The sequence below is a fragment of the Dromaius novaehollandiae genome, chromosome 6 (genome assembly GCF_036370855.1).
Source record: "Dromaius novaehollandiae isolate bDroNov1 chromosome 6, bDroNov1.hap1, whole genome shotgun sequence".
Classification (NCBI taxonomy): Eukaryota; Metazoa; Chordata; class Aves; order Casuariiformes; family Dromaiidae; genus Dromaius; species Dromaius novaehollandiae.
This window is the reverse complement of record NC_088103.1, coordinates 30,920,807-30,945,755: the sequence shown is the minus strand read 5'-3', so window position 1 is coordinate 30,945,755 and position 24,949 is coordinate 30,920,807. Positions and strand designations below refer to the sequence as shown.

The 24,949-nt window shown below is 39.1% G+C and overlaps 1 protein-coding gene across 3 annotated transcripts in view; it reads right to left on the bottom strand.

The window, feature by feature from the left end:
* DNTT (DNA nucleotidylexotransferase) overlaps nucleotides 1-24,949 on the bottom strand; it is a 169,417-nt gene that overhangs the window by 92,336 nt on the left and 52,132 nt on the right. For 2 of the 3 annotated variants that reach the window (XM_064514068.1, XM_064514067.1), the window contains exon 3: nucleotides 2,973-3,052. In XM_064514068.1, coding sequence (XP_064370138.1) covers nucleotides 2,973-3,046 — 74 coding nt within the window. In that variant the 5' untranslated portion in view covers nucleotides 3,047-3,052. Of the gene's footprint in view, nucleotides 1-2,972; nucleotides 3,176-24,949 lie in introns of those variants that run through there. The other variant, XM_026094160.2, reaches the window with a different exon arrangement.

Genomic DNA, 24,949 nt, shown 5'->3' with positions numbered 1-24,949 from the left:
CATTGCTTAGAAATATGGCAGCACAGGGGTTACTATACTAATGCCAGTTTGATATATTAGAATAACATGGTAAAGGATCACCTCATACTTCATTTTTATAAAGAATTACTGGTTTGCATCTTCTCCAGGTAAAGAATAGACAGGGACATTTGTTTCAAGAAACTACACATGTACTTGGCATGATCTGTAAGTTTCCCAGCCCATTGATATTCCTCAGGAATTTCAGAAAACTACCAACACAGTAGGAAATTTTAAGTGTGAACTTCCTAGCACGTCTCCCCTGTCAGTGTTGTAGAGTCACCCACAAAGCCGATAACTAATTAAGAAAGAAACTAAGGACCCCATTTAAATAGATGGTAGAACAAGTCATCCCCCAAACAGATTTACTGAGGTACTGTGTTTCATATTTGATGGGCTTTGGGAGAAAGCCAAGCAGAAACAACCTCCAGTTGATGGTACTTCAGCATTTGGAGCGTTTATCAGGGCTCTCACCCACGTGGAGTCTCTGGAACCTAATAAAGTACAAGGTTGTTCTCGCACGCCTACCCGGGTCTCCCTTACCTGTGTCATCTGCTGCATTTCCCTCTTTACCTAACTGCTCATTTTCTTGAAATGTGCAGGACCTCAATAGCCCTGAAATCTATGTCAAAATTAACCGAGATTAGCCACCATATTCCTAAACTTACTGAGGAAAACACACATGCATCCAGTGTGATTATTTCACCCCATTTTTAATAGAAATACAGCCCAGAATCTGGACATGAACTGTCCTGATGGCACCAGCACCCATTTCCCAGCCACCGCATCCCCCCACCAGCCCACAGTGGCAACGGCACCGTCTGATCCTGGTGGATGGCACAGGTCACTCTGCAGCCCTCCCCCAACACCAGACGTGAAGCGGCCAGCTGGAAGGCAGGGCACCGCTGGGGAAGATGACTGGCTAATGTCGACTTTAAGAAAAATCTGTGTTAACCATTGGAGGAGACAGATCATGCACAACCTTTCAAGGCAAACCACCTTCTAGGAGACCAGCAAAGGCCCTGGACCTCTCCCTGTGGCCCTGATTCACACCTACAGTCAGTTAAATTGCCTCATCACAAACACAAATACTGTAAGGTCATCCACTAGAAAACTGTTGTAGCATAGCCCTCCAAAGCATTCAATTTACTATATTCTGGAAAGCTGAAAATTTGCATTGAATGTGCTATATTTTAGAAATACGAAAAATGTCACAATATAACACAGTCTTCTTCTCTTTATATTGTTCAACTTGTAGAGAGAGCCCATTGAAAAAAGTGACCAGCTAAAAGATGACAAATCTAGGTTGGGTCAATCTCCATGAAATATTGTTGTTTTTATTATTTAACCCTGGCTAGGTTCTACTTTAATTAAACTGTCACATCTTCACTTGAGTAGAAAAAAAATTCAGTTAGACACATAGAAGTTCTGCTTCCTGTGGTTTATTTTACTTTATATAAATTATTCATATATAATGTATTTGTACCAAGCTGCAGATCTGGGAACTTTGCCATCACTCTGCTCGCAGCAGCAGTTTAGTTGCTGTGCACCAGTTTCCTCTGGTACCTGTACAGCTGTGCTTTTTTCTTGGCATAGAATGTAACAAATTCAGCGTTTCCTCCAGCATTCTCAAAAACAAAAATTAACAGTTAAATACTTCTGTTTTATCCAGTAGCAGCTAAGCTGAAATTAAACATACACCTGTCTGGCTTGCATACAACTTACAGAAAGCCTGAAATAGTGGCAATAAATACCTCTGTCGAACCAGCCCACATAAACCCTGTACTCAGTCCTCAATGGACTGTTAATGTAGGATTCAGTATGGTCCCATGCATTTTTTTCTAAGAATTCAATTAGTTTTGTTTTAGACTAATTGCCTACTTCTATACAACACCTACTGGAATCTTGCTATACAATTTCTACCCACGAACTTTCTTCTTCCTTCCTTAGCCTTTCAAAGTCGATGGGATTGAAAAAACCTGTGGAAAAGGAGCATTTACAAGGAAGACCCAGTGATATACTGTATGCATACAGACACAGAGAAGTGATCAATATTTGGGTTTCTTCCAACTTTTCAGAAAACCTGCTGAACACTATACAATGGTGTAACTTGTCCTCATGAAGAGCACTAATTGGAGGAAGCCCTGCTTCAAACCATGCTGATGTTACCCAAGCACCACCACATAAATCTGCAGCTGGAGTACACCTTCATCCTGAAATGCAACATCTGTGGTATTTCATTCCTTGGCCTTTTCTGCAGTGCTTTTCTGTATGCAAAGTATGCCAGTAATTCTCTATTTAAAAAGTCACTACTTTGAATTACACAATTTGGTGAGTTTCAAAGAAAAATATGAGAATGCCAGAAACGTTGTAGAGAAACATATGCCTGTTGGCCCATCACATTTTCCATACCAGTATATTTAATCTTTTTCATTTCAGGAATTGGCCATTACATTTAGATCAATTCCAACCTGATTTCACTGGGGGAACAAACAATGACTGATCTACATCAGCTAAAGACATGATTCATTGATGCCAATGAGACTACACAAATGCACAGAAACAAATTCTGTGAGAAAATTTACAAGTTCAGACTTTACCTTTGTTTGATTTTCCACCACATGAGAAGTAGCACATTGAGAAGTGCAAACACATTAAAATTGGCAGACTAAGATAAATTAGAAACATAGATTTCAAAGGTAAAAAATTAGCATTTTTGCTAATGTCTGTGTTCTGCCCATCCTCTGTTTTCTTCCCAGAAGAGGATAGGAATGAGCCACACTATAAGAACATGTCAAAATCCTGAAACATCATTACAGTGGGAAGAGCAAAGTATATCCACCAGAGACACAAAAACTTCCACTGCAATCACCTGTATGATTGTATTTGTTAAATTAGAATGCTTCAAGCATTATGACTATATCTTATTTCTACATATACAAAGGTTTTCCTACCTTAGCTCACTTTCTACTCTGAAACCTTTCCTTCTTGCCAGCTCCATCAGAAATGTCCTTCTGGTCATCCCCATCTTCCTCTGCATAATAAAAATGACAAATTTATTGAACTTGATTTCATAGCTGCAGGGAGGGTTTGGGGAATGCATTCCCTTCTGCCTCTTCCTCTGGGAGAGCACAGCTGGAGCTCGGATCCCATCCATGATGCAAGGTGGAAGTATTTTAACTTGGGTGAAAGGGAGCTCACAGGCTCTCTGCCAGGAAACAGCTGTATTTAATGTCACCACCCCTTGAAGTCATTTTCCTCTGTCTCTCTTCTGAAATCAAAACCAGATGCTACATAAGCAGAAACATCGCTTGCTCTCTACCAGCTAGCACTCCTTGCACATAGCACCTCTTGCACAGAACTACTCCAGACAGGTGCAAATACATTTCAATTCCTTAAAACAGCCATTGCTTATAAAGTCTTTTCCAAACAACACTGAACATAGCAAAATTAGCTCAGCAAATCAAGCCAGGGCTTCAGCGGGTTTAATGGCATAGGCCCATCAGTTTCTGCTTTCAGATATCGCTATATTGCAGGGCATATTAATTTTCAGTAGATTAAAAAAAATGAAGAAAATTATTCTTCCTATTGTTACCTAGGAACCATGTCTGAGCACATATTTAAGTGACCATACACAACTCTGTTTCAGACTACTCTGTGCACTTCTTTCTTCTGTGTAATTAATTCTGAAGGCTTGTTTTCCTTCATGTAGTTTTTCACAATTTTTCATATGGTGCTGTCCTATTTAATAAAATGTTGATTAAAAGGGGGGTATTTTTAAAAAAAACAAAGAAAGAATAAACATTTGAAATTAGTTTTGCAATAAAATAAATCCCCTGCTATTTTAGCATTAAGGCAATGAAGGACACAGAGAAAGCATTAGAGACTAGCTTCAATACACCCCCAGCATGCCTCGCCAACATGAGATGCTCTGCACTCCTTGCCCTGGAATGCACTGAGTTATCTACAGCACACGCAGCTGAGAAAAGGCAACCACCTTCCTCTCTTTCAGCACCCGGTGACCTCCAAACAACTACAGAGGAGATCATGGATGCTACACAGCCACCACACTGTCCCAGAGGATGGCACATTATTCAGACAACTTCACCAAAACTTATTGCAAACAGACTTCATTACGCTGGGCCAATTCTGTATCACTCTGAATTTCCAGAGTGCAAACAACCAGGTCTATAGCATGTGTCTATTTTGGCACAAAAACTGTAGTTTGCTGGTGAATATCCCCTCACACCCCATCAATCTGGATTTTTAAATTCTTTTCGTATAGTGGCAAATTTAGCGTTTGTCAGTTCTTCAGAATGGCTCAAAAACTTTATATCTTGCACTTCTCAGTGCTCATGTTTGGGAGAGGAAACAAGCTGGAAAATCTCATCTAATCAGTTTTACTTTCAGTCATTTCATTGTAGATGAATATAACACATGAGTTATGGAAAATGACTCAAAAACTGTTTTCTCCAGTATGGCCAGAAGTTTAAAATTAAATCATAAAAGCACTGCTGACATTTTTCCAAGCCCTATAGCTCTTGCTTCTTCAATGTATTATCAGAGGTATAAAGAAATAGTTCTTATCAGAATAGAAGCTAACCATCAAAAATTAATATAGAGCTTTCAGCTCTGGGGTCTTCCTGAGGCCATGAAAAAAAAAAATATATATATATATACACACACACACACAGAGCTCAGTACATATACTATACTCAGTTCATGTCCTCCGTTGCCTCAGGCTTACCTAAGAGCCAAAATATCCATTCCTCTTTCCAATTTGTAACATTAAATTTATCAAAATAAATCATTTCAAGGCTATTAAGTTATATGAGATATTTTCATAGGAACTGGAAAAAGGACAAGCACACTTTAAGAGGTTTAAGCAAAAGAATAGCAGCAAGGAAGAAAAAAATTAATAATGATAGGTCTGGCATTAAGACTGAGCAATCTGTTGTGGTTGCTCTGTGTCTGTTTTTCCAGGCTACTAATCAACCACTGAACACCGACCATCTCCCTGCTTACCGCCTTCCCAGGCTTGGTAGGACACTTTACTTATCTCAAGCCCTACAAGGAATAATGCATTTGAGAACAGATTCTTTACATATGTTAAACAAAGTCTTATTTTATGTTATAATTAATTCAGTGCTCTCAAACATGCAAATATAATTTCCCCCAGTGTAACATCAAGATGCTCAGTGCCAGTAAAACCCTTCTGGCATGAAAAACATAAGTTCTTATTCCTTTGTGTTATTCTAATAACTCTTAAGCCAGATTTTCAAGTGCATTTAGGTGCCAAATAGATGCAAACACAGGCCTAGGGGGATTGTCAAAGTCATCTAAGCAAGTCAGGCACCCAGCTCCTTTGGAGATCCATTTCTGCCTTTGAACCCAATGCAGAGAGATTTGCTTTGCCTAATAAACGCAGCATAATGCCATGGAAAGGTCTCTGCCACAACTCAATTTTATTAAACATACCTTCTAAAGTTAACTGGATTTCCCTATCCCAGCAGAACGACAAGTCTACTCTCCCACAACATCACGCTATAACGTTTTTGGCAGTAACACTAAAAGCAGAATATGCACGTGGGAGAGCAAACACGGCAGAGAAAAGTGTCTCTGTTGTTTATGGCGAAGGAAGAGCATCCCGTTACCCGAGTCGTGGCACCACATGTAACATCTCACTCTTCACCACACAGCTGGCAGCCCGAAACCACAGAAACCACTGCCCAGGCTGGTGGGGTGCCCAGCAGGTCGCTGCCCCAGCGGGCGAACGGCCTTCGGAAAGGCCCCGGATGGAAACCCGGAGCACCTTTCCTTATTCTGCCATCACCGCTGTGCACCAACATCATGGACAACCCAGGGCATGGATTAAGACGTGCATAAACACGGGTGGGCATTTAGGCACCCGTCTTTCCCAGCTTGTGATGTTGTGCCAACGGCAGCAACGGGAGCTCAGCCAGCTCCGAGGGGGCTTCCCCGGGAGGCGAAGCGCGGGAAGGCAGCCGCTGGAGAGCAGCTCAGCTCCTCCGAACCTCAGTGCTAGCAAGCAGCCCCCAGCACGCCCCTCCTCCGTTATTTTCAGATATCTTTTTAGTGCTCTGCTTTCATATGAACTACCTTTTAAATATTTTATAACATGTTACTTGCCCATTTTATATAGCTTTCTTGTGAAGAATGATGACAGATGATTTACTACCTAGCTGCAGTATACTAAACCTTCAGAAAAAGCACCTCTTCGGCACCATCAAGAAAAACCAGAGAACTGATTGTACTCCTCTTTTTAGATTTAATGCAGGCTTTCCAGTGTCTCATGCAGTATTGTCACAAAGATTTATTTTTCTTCGCTTTTTTGATATAAAGTCTTTGATAAGAATTCAGCATTTTTCAATGAACATTGTTACGGACACTTTAAAATTTTCCTGATATTTATTTTTCTCCAGATATCACTGACTTTTTTCTTTTTTTTTTTTTTCTTTTTTTTTTTTTTTTTTTTGAATTCTGGCCTTCATGGCTGCGAAGCATCCCATTTGCTGTTGATAACTATTCTACCAGTCGGTCAATGCTTAAAAATAATGTGTCAGGGTATTTTTCCTGTTCTTCCTAAAAACTGTGGAATCCAGTTATATTTTAAAATGAACTTGTTACATAGAACTTCTCTATATTTGTACCGCCTTGTCTTATCCAATGCACAAACTTGAAGATGTACATATACCAAAACGTCAAGTGTTTAAGAAACTTTTCTTGTTAACCTTTATCTCTCAAGTACTACAGACTTTGTGGGTTTTTATTTATTTTACTTTACTCATCTGCTTCACTTATCATGAGGGAACTATACAAACTCATTAAAGTCTCGAGTTTGTCTGTAACTCAGAATTATACAGGAAGATTAATTAGTTGTTAATAGGTAATCAACAAGTTGCAGCAATAGCTCACAATTCCGCTGGACAAAAGGGTTCAATATCTGGAATTTCTGGACACTGCTACCTACATCAACAAACCTTTTTTGAACATATATTGCATGAATCTATTTCTTCAGTTCCCCTCCCTCTTTCCCCCCCCCCATTTTTTAATATAAATTCTTATAAAAATGAGCATTGTAAATCAATCTGGCTGGCCTTCAAAATAAAGAAACAGAACACCATGCTGTTGCATTTGATTCCAACTTTTTAGAATAAATGTATTAACATTAAAGATAAGGAAACAAAGTATATTCTGGAAATGTTTGGATACATTTAAAAAAAAAATCATTTCTACCTCATCCCCTTCAGTGTTCATATTCCTTGAATTACTCGCAAGAATATTTTCAGCAGGCATCTTTGAAGTATACATGCTTGAGTTGTTCACATTAGAAATGATAAACTCCATAAAATACCTGGATGACCGAGAACTTCGGGAAACTGATGAATTGATAGCATGCTCTGAATGCACTTATTTGGCTATATAATACTATTTGGTATATAAGATAAAGCAGGCTTAGAAAGAAGATGAAATCTTGTAGCTGCTGTCATCAAATGCGTAACATTTCTGCTGTGTATGGTCAGAGTAGTTGCTCGTTATTTTTGTTTGTTTGTTTTAAATAGAGATGAAAACCCTGAATGAGAAGATTAAATTTAGCAACCTCTCTCAAACTGAGCACCTACCCGTAGAGAAATCATACCGAGAGCTCCTTCAGCTGATGCTACGCACAGGCTACTACAGAAAGTGCCTGTTCTTCTAAGCCCCTTGCAAGGAAATTAAGAAAGATTAATGGGACAGTGTTGAATCATAAGAGAGGGCAATAGGGTCTGCACTCACAAAGAGGGGATAAACAACCAGTGACAAAACCCAGCAGGAGTTACTGCCTACCCGTGTCAATACGCCTGTATTCCCTGGAAAGGGTTGTTTTCCCTCTGCCTTCAGTCCCACTGCTCTGCGTACAAGCCTTGCAACTGCACCCTGCGGTTACTCCGCTAACGGCACCGCTGCTTCTCGCTGTGATTGTCACTGGACTAGTCTTCGATGGCTGCGCGGGGGCATCAGTGGGGTTTTTTTTTAATACTGCAGCCTCCCAAGCCACAGATGGAGGCACATCTGCATAATCCCATCAACGCGCAGCACCAGGCAGGTCCTTGGACAGTTTTGCATCTCTCCAAGAGAGTTTGCAAAGGTAAACATCTCCGGATAGCGAGCACTGCTTATTTAGATGCTCACACTCACCTCACTGCTCATATTAAGAACACGTCTGTTGATCTGTGAATACGCAACAAGCCTTCAGAGATGAGAGGCTACACAAATGGTGCTGCGTAGGCTACGCTTAACCTGCTGGAAAGGTCATTTCTCTATCTCAGTGATGACAGCCAAATAGCACTCCCATGGCCATTTCTGAAGCTTCTTACATAAAAAGGTAATGCTAGAAATAAGCACACTTATATAAAAATTCGTATCCTGCCAGCTTTGTTTGATCTAATATAGCAGCTATATTGACCATGCATCTCCTTTGAACTAATTTACCAACAGTTACTAGTTGGTACAACAGATGCATCTGGCAGTAACACTGTAAATAATGCAGTTCTAGAACTATTTACTTCACAAAATATGCAAACTGTAGTATCTGTGAGGTTAATGCCTTCTGTACTTACAGATAGTGAAAATGTGATGCCTTTAATAAAGATAAAGGCACTTTAACAAAAAAATGAAAAATTGGAAGAGACTAGTTCTATGTTTCATAAAACGCTTTCAACTATATACTCAATTTTCAAATATACATATATATATAGCAGTATAGCAGCAATATAGTATAGCAATGCTTATTTGGCCTACAGCTCCCATATCATTAAACTAAGGATATAATCAGACCAAAAAATATAAAAGAGATCAGTAAATAAGTCCAAAAGACAATGCTGCTGCAAAGGGAAGAAAAAGTTAGCAATAATACTACGCAGTATCTTCCCCCTTGTTTCCCTCAAATTTATTCACATCACGAAGATAAGAAAGTTTATCTCACTTTCTAGCTATCAAGCAAAAGCAATGGGCAATGCTTAACACTACAGCGAGCTCTGACGGAGCTTGTCCTGCGCATTCCACTGAAATAAGCTGCAGAAAAGTCAGAGCTGGCACCAGAGAAGCTGCAAGAATTGCTGATGAGGATTACACATCTTTGTTATCTCTAGAGAGAAAACAAAACAGATGTTCATCTGAGTGACATGTTGTGAATTTTGCAGGTGAAGGAAAAAAAAATCAATTAGATACCTTTTTTTAATTCTGTAAATATGAGCTAAAGGAAGGCAGAAAGCACAGTGGAATGGCACTGAAGTCTCACCTCTTTGATTTACTGAGGTGCTGAGTTTCATTAATACAGAACTAATTACAGCAGAAGTAACCTAGCTGAGTGATTAACTCATAGCAAGAAAGACGTTGCTTTATCCAGCTGGAATTTTTTTTTTTTTTTAATCCAAAGCCACTTCTGTCAGTTTTCACAAAAGCATTTGTTTCATACTAACCTTGCCTACAATTTGGCAACCACTTGTAATGTAACAAGGGGGGGGCTGTTGTCTTTCTTACATATTTTTGTTTTGCAATTTGCATCTGATAGCTCTGCTTCTCGCTACAGTGAAAACTAACTTTTTTCAACTGCATAAAAATTTACCTCTTGAAACCATTGGAAATTCCTTTTCCGGACTATCTCAAACTTGCTCCATGGCTTCATTTTACAGAAAAGTGAACAACACTATGTCAATTCAAAGCTGCAAACAGCCCCTACAAGCCCTGGCCCAGTGCAGGCTTGCATACTTATTTATCTGTGAACATATGTTAATTGATCTTTGTTAAAAAACACACATTCTCCCTAGATGTTTTTGAGATCAAAAGCGTGCGATTCATCTTTTTGACTTCTTAAATAAAGGAGGTGAATCTCTTGCCATTGTTTGATGAAGCACACCTACTTGTTAGGAAATTCCATCACAAGTTTTGACACATTTTTTACTATTCAAAGAAACAGTATAATTCCATCTAATAGAGAAGTAACACAAAATAGTAAGAAAGTATGAGTTCTGCTCCCGTTTCCTGCATTTACTGTTGGAGAGAGGATTCATTTTTAAGAAATGAAAGCTAATTTTGTTCCATGCAAAAAGTCAGACTCAAGGTACTATCACATAGCTACGAAGGGCGCTATTGATTCAATAGCTAAGTGACAAATCAGAAGATCACTCTACTGAAGAGCTTATCAGGGGCTTCAACTTCTTTCTCCCATTATGGCTTCCTATAGTCTTATGGTTTCCTATTCCTATGGTTAAACTAATTACCATATATCATGAAGCATGACAGCAGGAAGGATATAAAACCAGTAAATCTATTTGTGAATGCTTTTCTGTTACAACAGTTCACTTGAAATTTTAGTAAAAGTACTTGACACTTATAATTTAAAGATACTTTGATTTAGTCACTTTGTACAACATGGTTTTCAGGACATTATTACAGACACGTAATTCAACACCATAATTTTCCTTTGCTGCTGGCGTATTACAAAGCTTACCATACATGGGAACTCAAAATGTGATGAATATAAGCACAATATACAGGCAAATTTAGCCTCTGTTGTTTGACTGTGTTAAAAAATGTGGAATTACAAAGATGTAAAAATCATGGCAAGGTAGCTAAAGGCCCAAGTCCTGAGACTGCATTAACAGTTACGGAGAGCAGGTGCCATTAGGCTCAACGCCTACCATATATACCCAAGAACAATTATTTACAATATTACTACATACATAATTTCTAAACCAAATAGGCTCATTCCTGGCTATTCCAGGTTGCTCTTCTACAGGCTTGATACGAGCACAATAGAAGTGATATCAAACTCCCACCCAGCTTTTGCTGTCCAATACAACAAAGTAGGAAGATTTAGGGAAAACCTCCTGTAGTTAGGCCAGGCCACTGAATTATTTGCATGATGCACTGAGGAAAAAAATACTTCTCTTATAATCTCTTACTACCCATCAGTCTATGCTGTCTTCACACAGATCACTTGAACACCTCAAAGTAACCTGCAAAGCCATGGTACAACGAGCTTCAGAGAGGGAGGAAGTCACAGGCATAACAACATTCAAAGAGAGCAGCTTTGACAGCTGTAAGTGAATGCATATTAAAATTGTGTTAAGAACAGGTCTGAGAAGAAAGAGACTTGAATAGTAGGGAACTGTAGAAAGCTTAATTCCTTAGTCAAGGCAGTGTATATAAGTTGTGTATATAAATGTAATCATGGAACCATTCAGTTAGCACCAATAAAATTATAATTTACTAAAACAATGTGGTTTTGTGTCCACAGAACATTTGGGCAATCCATTGCACATGTCAGTCTGTTATGCAGGAGTCTAATAAGCTACGAAACGTGTCATATTGCATAACCTCCCAATGGAGACTCTCTGCTTATTTGCACGTATCAGTAAAGGCAGCAAGTTCTGTCACAAGTAATTACATGTCGTTTTAATCCTCCCTTTGTGCAGGCTTGATGGCTTCCTGGTTATATATATTTTTTTCCCCACTGCCATGTGGCTGATGCAAGTTAAAATGTCTTCTTGATCCTTTCCACCTCACTGTGCAGGTGTTGAGCACTCAAGCAGGGGGGACGTGATAGGTATCAGCTCAGAGTTGCAAGAAAGTGTTCAGACCAACTTTGCAGTAGTCTTTACAGTGCTGGTTGCACACAGTATCCAGAAAGGCAACTGAACATAAATATTCCTTGAGGAATACTGATAAAAGGAAGTTCAAGGGGCCACCTTAAACAGTGAGAGGTTGTTTCTGACAGGGAATAAAATAGTTCACATTTGAGGGACAGTGTTACAGGAAGGAATACTCTTCACTTTGGTAAAGTGAGCAGAAAAAGATGGTTCTGGCTAGGAGAAAAGTTTGAGTAGGAAGGATTTGATGGTGATGAGGATGTAGGCACATATCAAGGGAAAATGTTTGAAATAGGCCATTAACAAAACCTACTAAGTAGCTGTTCTCCAGTAAACAGTGCCAAATAAAAGTTCAAGGGTAGCAAAAATATCTTTAGAATATCTGCATTTAATCGCAAATTATGTATGCCTATGTGTGTATATCCATATAAATATAATTTCTTATCTATTAGTTCCATATAAACTTCAGAATTAAGTATTAAAGTTGCAGTTCAAACAGTGAGATGTAGCACTTACTGGGGGAAACACTGTTTAGCAACCATTTATCATATATTGTCTTGACTAGTCCCTGATCAAAACAAAAGCAAAACACACACACACGTGTGTAAGTATATCAGACAGCTACAGCCAGTTTGTTATGGCCCTGTCACCCACAGAGCAGCCACTCCTGTACGTTTGACAGTGTTGGTACTGCTCCAAAAACTTACAGCTGAGCCTCACTGTACAGTGCCTGAGCCAAAGGAAATGAACCACCGCACCTGGCTGTAAACCACTGAGGAAAACTTGAAAAAACCTTGCTCTGAACAGCCTAAGGTTAGAAAAATCACCTAAAAAGCACTTAATACGATAGCAGAGCCAGTTGCTTTACGACTTACTCATTAAAAAGGCTAAACAGCCTCCCCATTCCTCCAATACTTTTAAAAAGCAATTGCTCACGATTTCTTATCTTGTTAATATCTGAGACTTTTCTCATTCCTGCAGTGACTGAAGAGCTGTCCTCCTCCTTTCCTTCCCGAGAATCCGTCCTCTCAGCATTGCAGCTATTGCAGTGGAGCCCCCGGATTCGAAGTGCCCAGCTCCTGCACGCTGGCCTCGGGCTGTCACAGCGCTCCTGCCATCCCAGCTCTCTGCACAGCTTTTACTGGTATGGTCTCATTAACACATGAGAACTGGGTTGCACTAAGTTTAAAACTGACACCATTATTTTGCTGTTTATTTTTCAGTAATGACTGTACCAGTAACGACTCATGGCAAGTCTCCTCTAGACCCCTTACCCAGCCAGCCACATTGTGCAGATATCCAGTTAAGCAGATACATTAAAAACCTTTGATCCTTGCTAAAAGTCTTTTATCTGTGAGCTATAATTGAACTGAACAAACCCAAAAGCTGATATATCACTTTTCACACTATTTCATGCTGAATGTGCCTGAGAAGTAGTTAACTTCCTCCCTCTTTCACAAGCTTCAAAATAGACACATTTGTCTAACCAAAGCAGCGGTGGGCAATTGAGGATTTACAGAGAAGAGTAGAAGGTGTCAGGGCTGCTGCAGTCATTGATCCACATTGCCAAATGTGCTTAGGGCTAAATTCCTGTGCTTACATTTTTGCAAATACAGATTTACTTATTTTAATAGCTGCGTTAGGTGTGAGGAGGTAACAGCTGTGTTTGGGTTAAGTGTCTGACAGACCGGAGTGGCTCTGCAGGAGCCACCTGGATTGGTTTTGTGGTCATACGAGCACACAGCCTATATTCATTTTCCAAGCTATTAACTATGTCTTGGTAATACGTACTAATCTGTTTTGGGTTAAGAAGACAACAGACCCCAATTGCTAACCAAACTGCTGGGCTAACTACACTGCTGATAGGATCAGATGGCAGAATATCATACTTGGATTTGAGCCATGAAGGTTTAGACTGCTCTGATGTTACACGTAGCTGTCATGAAAAAAATACAGGCTCTCACCAGAGCAGACAGCCGTTTCCGTGCAGGTGGATTGCAGCAAGTTTCCAAACACTGAAAATTCTTTTCATCAAGAGTGGATATTTTAACAAACTATATGCTTTAGTCCAGTCGCAGTTAAAGGACACAAAGCAGGATTTTTTTCTCAGAAATCATACTACCTGTTATGCAGAAGGTCACACTCTGTAATTATTATAAATTACTGGCAACCTTAAAATCTATGAATTCCTAAGTCTCTATTTCTACACTTTGGGCAAAAGAAAACTAAGTTGAGTGCTGTGATTTCTACACTGAGTAGTTACCAAATTCATTCCTGGCTTAAGGGCAGCTTCTGGATTATTTCTGCTTCAGCTGATACAACTGTATCTTGAATATATACCAAAAATACCTCATATTTCCTTGGGGGATTCATTTAAGTTTTGTAGAGGTCTAAATAAGTAAACAAGAGCTCAACAAAAGACTGTTGAGAGTGCTGCCACTCTACTCCATAACTGGTGCAGGAAAAAAGTGCTTTGTATCTGCATATTGGTATGCATGTATGCATGTTACATTTCTCCTATATGTGGTTAATAATCCTTTGACTGTGTGTGTGTGGGGGGGGGATCAAATGCTTAAAGTTGCAGATATTTATGGTGCTGCTGGTTCTGCTTCATAGGAGACAGCAGTCTTGTAAAGCTGAGGATTCAGGACAGTAACTTTTTCCAGAGGAATCCCAAGATGTCCAGAGCATGTTAATCTGGGTCACATTGTGCTTTCTATCCAACAATTTATTACCATACTACCCAGGCAAAAACATCATACCATAATTTCTTGCTGATGGCTGAACATGTTCCAAGCTCTTCAGACATCACAATTAATTAAATTCCAGTCTGTTTACATCACAGCAATGTCAATATTATTCATATGTTTCATTGCTTTCTTTAAGGGATTCACTCTAGATAAATTCTTCTGGAACTAATCTCACACTTTTTAATTGAGGCTTATAAGCCTATTAATTCTGTCCATAAAATGGAAAGAAGCAGGCAAAAGACATTTCTTTTAAACCACATTTCAGTGTTAGATTCAGGAATATTTCATCCAGAAAATGTTTGAACAATAAACCAAAATGGATGAAGAATTGTTCAGCGAATCATTCAGACGAATTACTTCAACAAAAAGGGATGAGTAGGAACATAAGGAAAATTCCATGCTAAAAACAGCTCAGCTAAGTTCCCACATTTTCATAATCAGTATTTTTGGTGGGAAAGGGAGAGAATGGCAACTTCATGAAAGGTTCATTTGAAAAAACGGTATAAATAAATGCCCTTGACTGAGAACACTCTCTGTACCTCACCAAGATACAGCGAGAGACTGTTGCAGACTGCAATAGAGTGAAGCTCTTCTACACGTTGTGCCTATTTTTTAACACAGATTAACCAGGGAATGTTGAAAAAGCCACAATTCTATCCAACTTCAGTAATTTCTGCTTGAGTAAGTTTTCCAAATAGCATTTAAGAATATGAAGATTCTCAAATAAAAGACAAAACGTAAAATTCTCCGTAGAAAGCACATCGTACAGAGATGCTAACTCCACGCAAAACGTTATGCAACCGTTACTCTACTGTTGCCTCCAACAAAGTTTGCCAAGATAAACTAACACTAAACTAGCGTTTAAGCCCTCTTGATGCCAAGTGCCAGCTAAAAAACAAACAAAGCAGCCCCTGTGCTGTATCTTGGCTTCGATCTGTAGTGGTTTTTATCCACAGATCCCCAAACAAGGCAATGAACTGACAGCGCTCTGGCAGCTGTGAGCGTCTCCTGCACAAAAGTGTACTGCGGGCTAGATGCCTATCTCGGCTACACGGGTAACAATAAAAGCTCTCTTAGTAAACAACACCATTTTAAAAACAAGTACATCACAACTATCTAGGGCAAAAGAAAGGAAACAGCAATTTTGTATGTGTAAATATTCCCATTTATAAAGTTAATGAATTGAGCATCCAGTCAAATAAACGAAGCAATTGTCAAACTCCTTTCCAAGGGATCAAAATCCACCATCCCATTTTTGAAAACTAATTTTAACAGTTCTGGTTCAGTAAAGCATTTGTTTTTTTATCTTATATCTTTGGGTGACTTGATTGTTGTGAGTCTAAAAATCCAAAAAAGGTGTTTTTATTATTTTTTTTTTTTTTTGGAAATCAATTTTCATTATCAACAAGAGTTAAAGAGATTAGCCATGTTCAGGTGTCTTGTGTTAAACCACTGCTTTCAGTTTCTCTCTTCTTGACTTGTAGCAGTTGGACGTTGTTGCTGAGTGCTCCCCCTCACGGTCTGCTACAACATGGCGTTATCCTGCTCCCTGCTCCTTCCGACTAAGTGCTAGCGTCCCGCATACGCGCTGCGCTCACCTCCTCAGCATTAAACGGGGCCTATACCATTGCAACCCGTGCTAGAAACTAGTTCATGGAGTAAATCTGTGACAACAGATACTTGCAGCTGCAAATTGTCTTGCTTTGAAATTTATTTTTGATCACTTGTCAAATTTCAGTAAAATATATAGAAAAAAATCGATTAAAACAGGATTGGCTGACTACTCTCTTGTTCTAGTTGGATTTTACTCTGGACTGTAACTGCAAATAGGCATTGTTAATACAAGACTAGCTGTTGAAGGGAGTTATTTGAAACTGCATTTGCTAATTCCTGCAAAAAACAAGTATAGCATAGGCAAATGAAATATCATTAAAATAGTATTCAATAAAGGTTCCTGTAGAAGCAGAAAAAATATCCAGTATGTATATGCAGTCAGCACCATCTTTACTCTGTTCCAGGAAAGAGCGAGCTTGGTGATGAGAATAACTTGTAATTACACAAGCACTGAATATATGAGCCCATCTCTCAGTTCACTACTGCTTCAAATCAAGAGGTCTGTTTTAAAATATTAGTTTCACAGCATGCATAACAATTTCAACTTCCTTGTAGTACACCTTTTCAGAAGAAAGATTTACTGTTTAGACACTGTACAAAACCAGCTGGACTAGCTTAAAAGCTGTTCAACATAAAGTGCCTTTCTCCATTCAGCAAGTCCTCTGCTGTTCCTACTTCTTCACAGCACTGACTGAAGAGGCACAGGGTAGCTCACCTGCTCTAACCAACTGTAACACCTTATTCCTCATTAGAGGAGAGCAGGGAGCACGACAGCACTGACTAGTCTACGGTGACTCTGTCACCATCATGTTTCAGAAGAAGGGAAGAAAGCATAGGAAGATCTTTACCCAAAATGCTGTTGAAACAATGAAACAGGTAGTTACCATCAGTCCATTTCTCTGCTTGTTACCTCCAATTCCTTTTCCTCAGAGTTAACTAAAAAACATACATTAACAGTGATGTAATTTTACCACCTTCATATCATGTCAGGCCAAAGTGCTCAGGCCTCCTGAGAAGTGTTCAAAATTCAGTCGGTACCTTCAAAGAAAGGCAAGCAGTAAAGTCTCCCAGAAGATCCTATAATGTTAAGCAAAGCACATGGAAGATTAGACATCCTCTCTAGAAATAAATACCAATTCACTTGATTCAAGTTCTTCTCCCTGAACTTTAACTGGGTAGTTCTGGGGCCATTTCAATAAAACAGTTTACCAAAGGCATCCTTTCTGATAGTGCTTTTATCTTGGCTTACTCAGTTTATAAAAAATGAGTGGGTTTATCCATGATGGATTTGCAGTTTAGATGTCTAAACAAAATAGGCTTAATTATCTGCAGATTTTTGAGTAAAAAGTGATTTAGAATATTTATTAAAACATCCAGAGAATGCAAACAACCCTATGGTTAACATTACATTGGGGAACTCTGCAAAAACCTACTAAAATCCCCTCATCAAAAATTGAGTCTCAGTACTGATTATTCCCATATGTAATTTGACAAATAGTCCCTAATACTATTTTAATCTCTTCTGGGAGCAAATGAGAATCTGAAGACACTCCGTACATGTGGATGCACAAGAATCTGAAAGCACTTTGGAGCATGCTCTGACATTTAGAGGGTCAACTCCATTCAAGAAGCTCATTTGATTTTGCTTTCTAAGTTTCTGAACAAGGTCATGCTTGCAACGCAAGTTCTTTTAAGTACAAATTTGCAAACAGCTCTTCTTAAAGGCGGCTGTCTTCTGTAAGAGAGCCTTATTCCTGTCAGCTTTTCTCCTGCTTTATCTTTCAGAACATCCATGAAATAGTCTACACCTTTCAATTCTTCTCCTGGTACAAAACTATCAGATATCACTGAGAAATTGTATATGTAATGCTACATTTCAACTTTGTTCTTTCTGAGCTTACTTATATTGCAACACGGTGTCTACTTTTGTAGGATGCACGCTCTTGCAATTTTTCTACATGCAGTTGCACAGAATTTTTTTTAAGAATCTCTATAACTGGAATTAATAGTATAAACTAATTGTTAAAGGATATTCTTATTAGTCACTGTTAGGACTTAAATTTTGCAGGCAGGGTGTTTGTGTTAGAGGATTAAATGCCATATATATAAAGGCTCAGTGTTTTTGATAGAGTAAGCAAATAAAGAGAGCAGCTTTTCCCTGTCTCCTCTCTTTAGCAGTTTGTCTGTGATAAAGCCTCAACATCCTCACAACACTTCTCCTCTCTCAAGAGAGGGACAACCCCTCCTCCCTCCCGCAGGCAGTTTGCAATGTAAGGGCAGACAAATTGACAGAAACTCAGAAAGAGGGAAGCAACAAGGCAGTCCTTATGAATACATTGCCTCACACGAAGCAGAGGGTTTCCCCCCTCCCCAAGCCAGCTTTCTGCAAGCAGCAGGGCAGAAGTCGGCCTTGCAGGGAGCACGGCAGGGTTGGCTGCCCCCTCCATGATCCATAGCCACGGCCACGTGAGCAGCCTGCTTTAGGCTACCATTGCAGCAGGGAAGTTGTTGACCAGCTCCCACCAACGCTCCCCCGTACATATATCCCCCTGTGCATATATGCAGTTTTGCTAGATTTCTATGGAAAATATGAATAAGATCCCCAGTAAGGAAGGAAATTAGATAATGGGCATGTGATTGTGTTGCTTTCTGGTTGTAATCAAGAACTGTGTGGTAGGTTTGTGTCCCTCATGTATTATAGAGCTTTCTTTAAAACGAGAAAAAAACATGACTCTACAAGCTGATATAAGCACTTTGCAAACTGTCAGCAGAAATCCAAAAGCAGGGCTGGCCAGGTAAGTAACACTGATGGCATGATCCCAGTACGATGATGGGGAAAACACTGGATCGCAACACCTCTAGCACACGCTGTGATTCAGTGTTAACTGTGTCTGACAGAATCATTTCTGTGCCTGGAAAACTAAATTAAGGTCAGCCACCCAAGTCAACAGGCAAGAGGACATGTATAGGACATTAAATGCTTTGGTTATGAACCAGGGCACAGTGGACCAAAGGGTGAGCATCACTAGCAGATTCATTACCTGCTGCAGTCCAGCAATAATGGAGAGGGATGAAATCACAGAAACAGCAGGAGATGCTCAGGATAGCAGAAAAGATATCGCTAATGAGGCATGGGATGTTATGCAGAACATATAGGTTGCTGAGGATTAAAGCCATTACTGCTTCATCTGATTAGTAACTTCTGACCTCTGAGGATAATCACAGCCAAATCTCACTGTTTTGAAGGTCAACACTGACGTTTTATCAGCCTGACATTTATTGTGGAAAATTTTTCTTGAAGTTGTTAATTTTTTTAAATAAGGGAATGAGGACAGGAAGGTTTTGCATAAACAACTCCTGCTGGCTTTTCATAAGATGCTTGAATCAAAACAGTCATATTTCAGTTTATCAGGACTGCAGGTGACATTATCAGTCTCATTCACATCAGACATCCACTCAGCTTTTGAAAACTTCTAAGGTAAGGCTGCTTCTGAGACATGTTCAAAAACATGGAACAAGTATATGAAAAGATACCAGAGTGTAAAATTTTTTATATACTTATTTCCTTCCAATTTCTTATGGTCTAGATACTAGAGAAGTGAAACATCCACCACTTAACCGAAACAGAAAGCTTCTATTTCCACTAGTGTTCAGTTTAGTGTCTTGCAAAGCCCAATAATGCAGAATCAGATACATGGGAAAACAAAAACAAGGGAAAAATCTGGCTAAAATTATACTCGAGATAGCTGGCACGCACCTGAATAGTAGCTCACCATTCCTTATACTGCCTGATAAAGCAGTGTTCTTAAATATATCGAGGCTACCTAATTACCTATACTGGACAGTGAAGAAGGCCTTCGACAAAGAAAAGCCTTGTTGTAAATGAGGTTTGGACAGTGCATTTATTTCCCATGTTGCTTCAGTCAAAGCATATTCATCATTCAGCAGAGCTTTGTACAACAAACAAGACCACAAAGAATCATGGTGTAACAGTATTACGCCAGGCAGGCAGATGGTATCAGCAATGTCAAATGGCAAATTTATCATTTAACCATAGATCAAGTGAGAGAATGAAGGTCAGAATTACAATATTATATTGTCAGTGGATGGATGCATACTGAATGCTTTGTATGTAGATCCTTAAAAAAGTGGGTGAAACTCTTGCAACACACAAGAGCAGCTATCACTGCAGTTTTCTCCACTGGGTTGGAATATAAATGGATATTGAGCCAAGCATTGCCTAGTATATTCCCTAGAAACAGCAAAAATCTTGAGATCTACTGTAATGGCAGTGTTTGTCATGCAACACAAGCACGAGCAGCAGTTACATCCCCCATTCCCACTAATTCCAGCTGGTACTACAAACTTGCCTTTTGGCACATCCCATGTCATTATTTACTTTCTACCTAATTATATTTAGAAGCCCCAGTGTTTTTTCACATATTGCCTTGGAAATAAGCTAGCATGACTAGCCTGGCTTCTGCCTTTGGCTGGTAGAGAGAAGAACAAATTTAAGCAGCTCTACATTGTCATCCATTCATACTGCAGCAAGAGACACTGGCACCGCGAACAGGCAGCGGCTGTGCGAATATTCACATTGAGGCTTTCCTGGAATATCTCTATGGCAACCAAACTGGAAGTGTTAAAGCTATGAAGAAAGAGTGGCAGAAAAGTTAGTTCACAAGAAAAAATGGAAAGAGAATGGATGTAACCATACCAAATTCTGACTGTATTCAGCACGTAAAAATAGAAAATTCTCCTCCAAATTTGGCACAGGGATCAACATGTCATCGAATGTTTGTGCCTTCTTTCTTGTTAAGATCATTTTATCTGAGACTTAATTTCACTTAGGACCAATGCTGATAGAGAGGTTTGCTGATATTACCACTGCACAATTGATGAACAAAAAACAAACTAATAAGACAAAGCAACCAAAAGGTTAAAAAGTGATCACGTTTATGGTGGCTCAGATGAGAACCAATAAGTCATTGTCATTTTTCCTTGATAGTTCTTTCACTTTAAACTTATTAGCATCACCAGAAACATAACATCTCTTGAAATAGCTTTGTCCAGATCTGCCCAAACACTGCAGTCAGATCCAGGAAAACTATAGATCTATCTCGGCTCTTCAGATCTTTCTTATTTATTGAGATTGTTTCTTGTGTTGACTGCCAAATAATCCCTGTTCATAAAATTATCTATGACAGCAGGTTAAGGGCACAAGACTTCTAATATCTCTATGAGTCCAAAAACCTTGAGAGAGATTCTCTATTTATACAGCTCATCTCCCTATCACTTCCTTCTTTTTTTTTGCCTTTTGTACTCTATAACTCCATCCCTTGCCTTTGTCAGTCTCTCCAATTCCTCTATTTCTGAACTCCCCCCCTTTCCCTTTTCAAATTCATTGCATCTTTTCTTAGCAGTCTGAAAATTTTTCCAATTTTCTTTTCAGGGTCCTGTCAAGTTCCAATCCCATCTATGCCTGTATCCCTAGTCTCTTCCTTTGACTGAAAGGAGGCAGAAACACTGCTGATTTTCAGTCCAAACAACATCTGGGTGCTGACCAGCTAACACACACCTCCCAGTCCCTCTCACCCAGAAAAGCAAATAGCACACTTCCCAGAATTTCCTAGGCTCCTGGAAACCATCGCTTTTTGCTTCCTTCCTTGACCAGAGAACTCTGTGCCTCAGTTTCTGCCCCAGTTCTTCCCTCCTTCACACAAGAACTGGTCCCAGTTTCCCCCCAGACCTTCTGCTGTTCTGCAGAAAGGTCCAGGATCTGCAATGTGCTCTTCTCCTGTCCAGTTATTTTCCCTTACCAGTTCTACCTCAGTTGTTCTATGTATATATATATATATATATATATATATATATCTCAAAAATTTACAGCTATGATCATTGTGAATTCAGTGAATCAGACACCTGGTGTTTTCAAATGAGCCTTGCATACTAGTAGCAGAGACGCACTCTCATAGTTATCTCGCTGCTTCACTCTGTATGACCCTGAGCTTGTGAAGGGCAGGGGAGAAATACCATTCTCCTTCCTCTCTGATCATGTACATTAAAAAGGAGGATATACATCTTCAAAACAGAAGCAACTCTGCTTTGCATGAAGTGTCTTAAATTTCTTGTTAACAGGAAATCACAGCAATAAATACTTCGGTTATGAATCGGTCTGCTGTGACTGAAGTTTTTCAGGATGAAGTCGCTAACAGTACAGGGTACCCACGTAATACTAGTTCTCTATGCCAGTCAGCATAACCGGTGTTTGATATTTCAGTACATCCAGCTACCAAAGGCTGTTGTAAAGGTTACAAGGGCTATAAGAAGTGAAAGTGCAAGACAAGTGGTGGAGCAAGAGGTACATCAGTGCCTGTACACCCAAAGGAATGAGTGTTATCCTTAACACTTTCAGTTAAGACTTCAATAAATACTCTCTTCTGGAAGTCATACAGAGGCAGATTTCTTAGGAAGAAGAGTTGGACTTTTCTGACCGCAATTTGCCAGAGTTGGCCAAGTTAATTGCAGGGACTGAGAACTTGGGACCTGGGAAGCAGATGCAGCACAAAATAAAACCATTCTGTTTCTTGTACTAACTTCATGGTCTTCAACACCTACAGGGTCAACCTTTTGCTGAGATCTTCCACTGAAAAGTACCATTCAATGATACATTAGTATGCTCACTAGGAGCTTAGGTATTAATTTGATATTTTTCTATTTAACTCAGTGTCATGCAAATGGTGAGAGACCTCCTACACATATCAATGCACAAAGAAATCAATAGTGTTTAACTCTGTATTAGTTCTACCAGCAAAATCCATCAAAATACCAAAATTTAAAGTCAGCATCAGCTGCAGCTTTTCAAATTTAAACTGCCTAGGAATGTATTTAAATATGGCAAGACAATAAAACAGTATTGTTCTTCTGTTGTTAAAATTACTCACTATATTTTAACATATATAGGTGTTGCCAGAGGAAAAACTGTTCTTACACTTTCCTATATTTTACCAGGATATTTGACTCTCAGGTGGATTTCAAAGTAGGAAAAGTTCTATAAAGAAATTATATAAAGTGAAAAAGTGTAAGCTATAGAAGCCATCATACGATTTCAGAGGAAGAGACAACAGGTTCTGCCCAGGTGTTCAGATAAATACAATTCAAAAAGTGGCTCAGTTACACGGCAAAGAACAGAGTATATGTGAACGATATCACAACCAAGCACTTCAGCATCAATTGCAACCTTCAAAAAAAATCAAAGAGAATTTCTAATGAATTATGTCACTTTTGTAGCAGGTTGGGTTTTTATGTTATATTTATTGTACTAGTTAGAAACAAGAGTATCCAAAAAGATAAAGAAAGCTAGGTACCAAATTTAGTTTCCAAACAAATACCTGTGAGGATAAATACATTTTTAATGCATAGTTAGTGTGAGGACACATCTCTAGGACAATTTACATATCTGTCACTAGATTCAAAGAAAAGGTGAAACCAATCATCGCCATATAAAAGATTTTGGAAGGCTGAGCAATAACACAACAAGCAACTGCCCCGACAATGTTTTTTATATACCCAGCCTCTGTGACACAAAACAGAAGCAAGCTAGCATTTGACAAAAATTTGAATTTAGCTGAAGTAACATGAGGGAAGGACCTGTCCCAGGAATGGTTTGAAGAACAAGTGAAACAAGAAAGAGGTAGTATCTATGCAGCAAACTGAATAGAGTGGAAGTGATTTAAAGCTGGCAGCTTTCAAATCAGTTTTCAAGCACTGTCTCTCTGGCACAGCAGTGCTGTTAATCATTCTTAACATGGGGTTTTTTTGTTTGCTTGTTTCTTCCATTTGAAGATTCTTTGGTGTTGGTCTTTTTTTGATCACAAGGGGGAAACATTTGACTTTTTAGGGCTAAGCAAATAGACACTTCAATTAAGTAATGCAAAATAGATGCTCTTCACTCTTACAATGTACATTTAGTTATCTTGCAGTAACAGTCTAGATATCAAAATCCTCCAATAAATTTTATGTTGACTTGAGATAACTACCCAAAGATAGACTACAGTCCAGCTTTGCATTACAACTTAAAACAGTGAACAAAAATAATAAATGTAATATTCAGTTAATAGAACTAGAAAGACAATGTTTACTATCTGCTTAACTTTACCTAGGTAACCACAATTACAACAGTGTTAAACTAACAGGAAAATCAAAGTTACAGTACTCGTACTCCTTTTATAACATAAAAGCTCTCATAACCTGGGGGAAATCATTGATACATTAAGTCTCCCTATGGTTCTCCCTGACACAGCATTAAATCCCCTCACGGAAACAAGAAGGGAGAAAAACACCAGGACAGAAAGTAAGGAGATTTGCAAAGATCCATTAAGTATTTAGACAGGCCAAGCTCCCTTTGGCCTCTGAAAGGCTCCCTAATTGATTTATCTAAATCATAAAAAATAATCTGTGTTTCAGAAACAGAACCCAAAACTCCTGAACTTGATTTCTGTGCCTCATATATGCAACTGTTCCAGCAGAAAAATCCAAAATGCAGCTACAATTTAAAATAAAAAAAATCAGTAGTGCATGTTACAGCATATGTTGTCTGTCACATGTAACCAGTGATTACAGCTCCTAATCCCCACTTGTCCTGCAAAACCAGGAAGGTTTTGGGTGTGGTTTGGGGGGAGGGGGTTTTGTTTGCTTTTTCTGACTGCCCCACATTGCAAGTCACATTCTGAGGTAGGTCACACCACTACCAGAGTTTTTATGAATTCAGCATACCATTTAACTGGCATTAGTTTTTGTTACTGAAGGAATGAGTTAGTTTTAAGCAGTATAGAAAGAAGTGGTTTTGAATTTCTTGTTGCGTAATTTTCATAATTTCAGCAAGAATTTCCAGAAATCAGATGTTGAAAAATG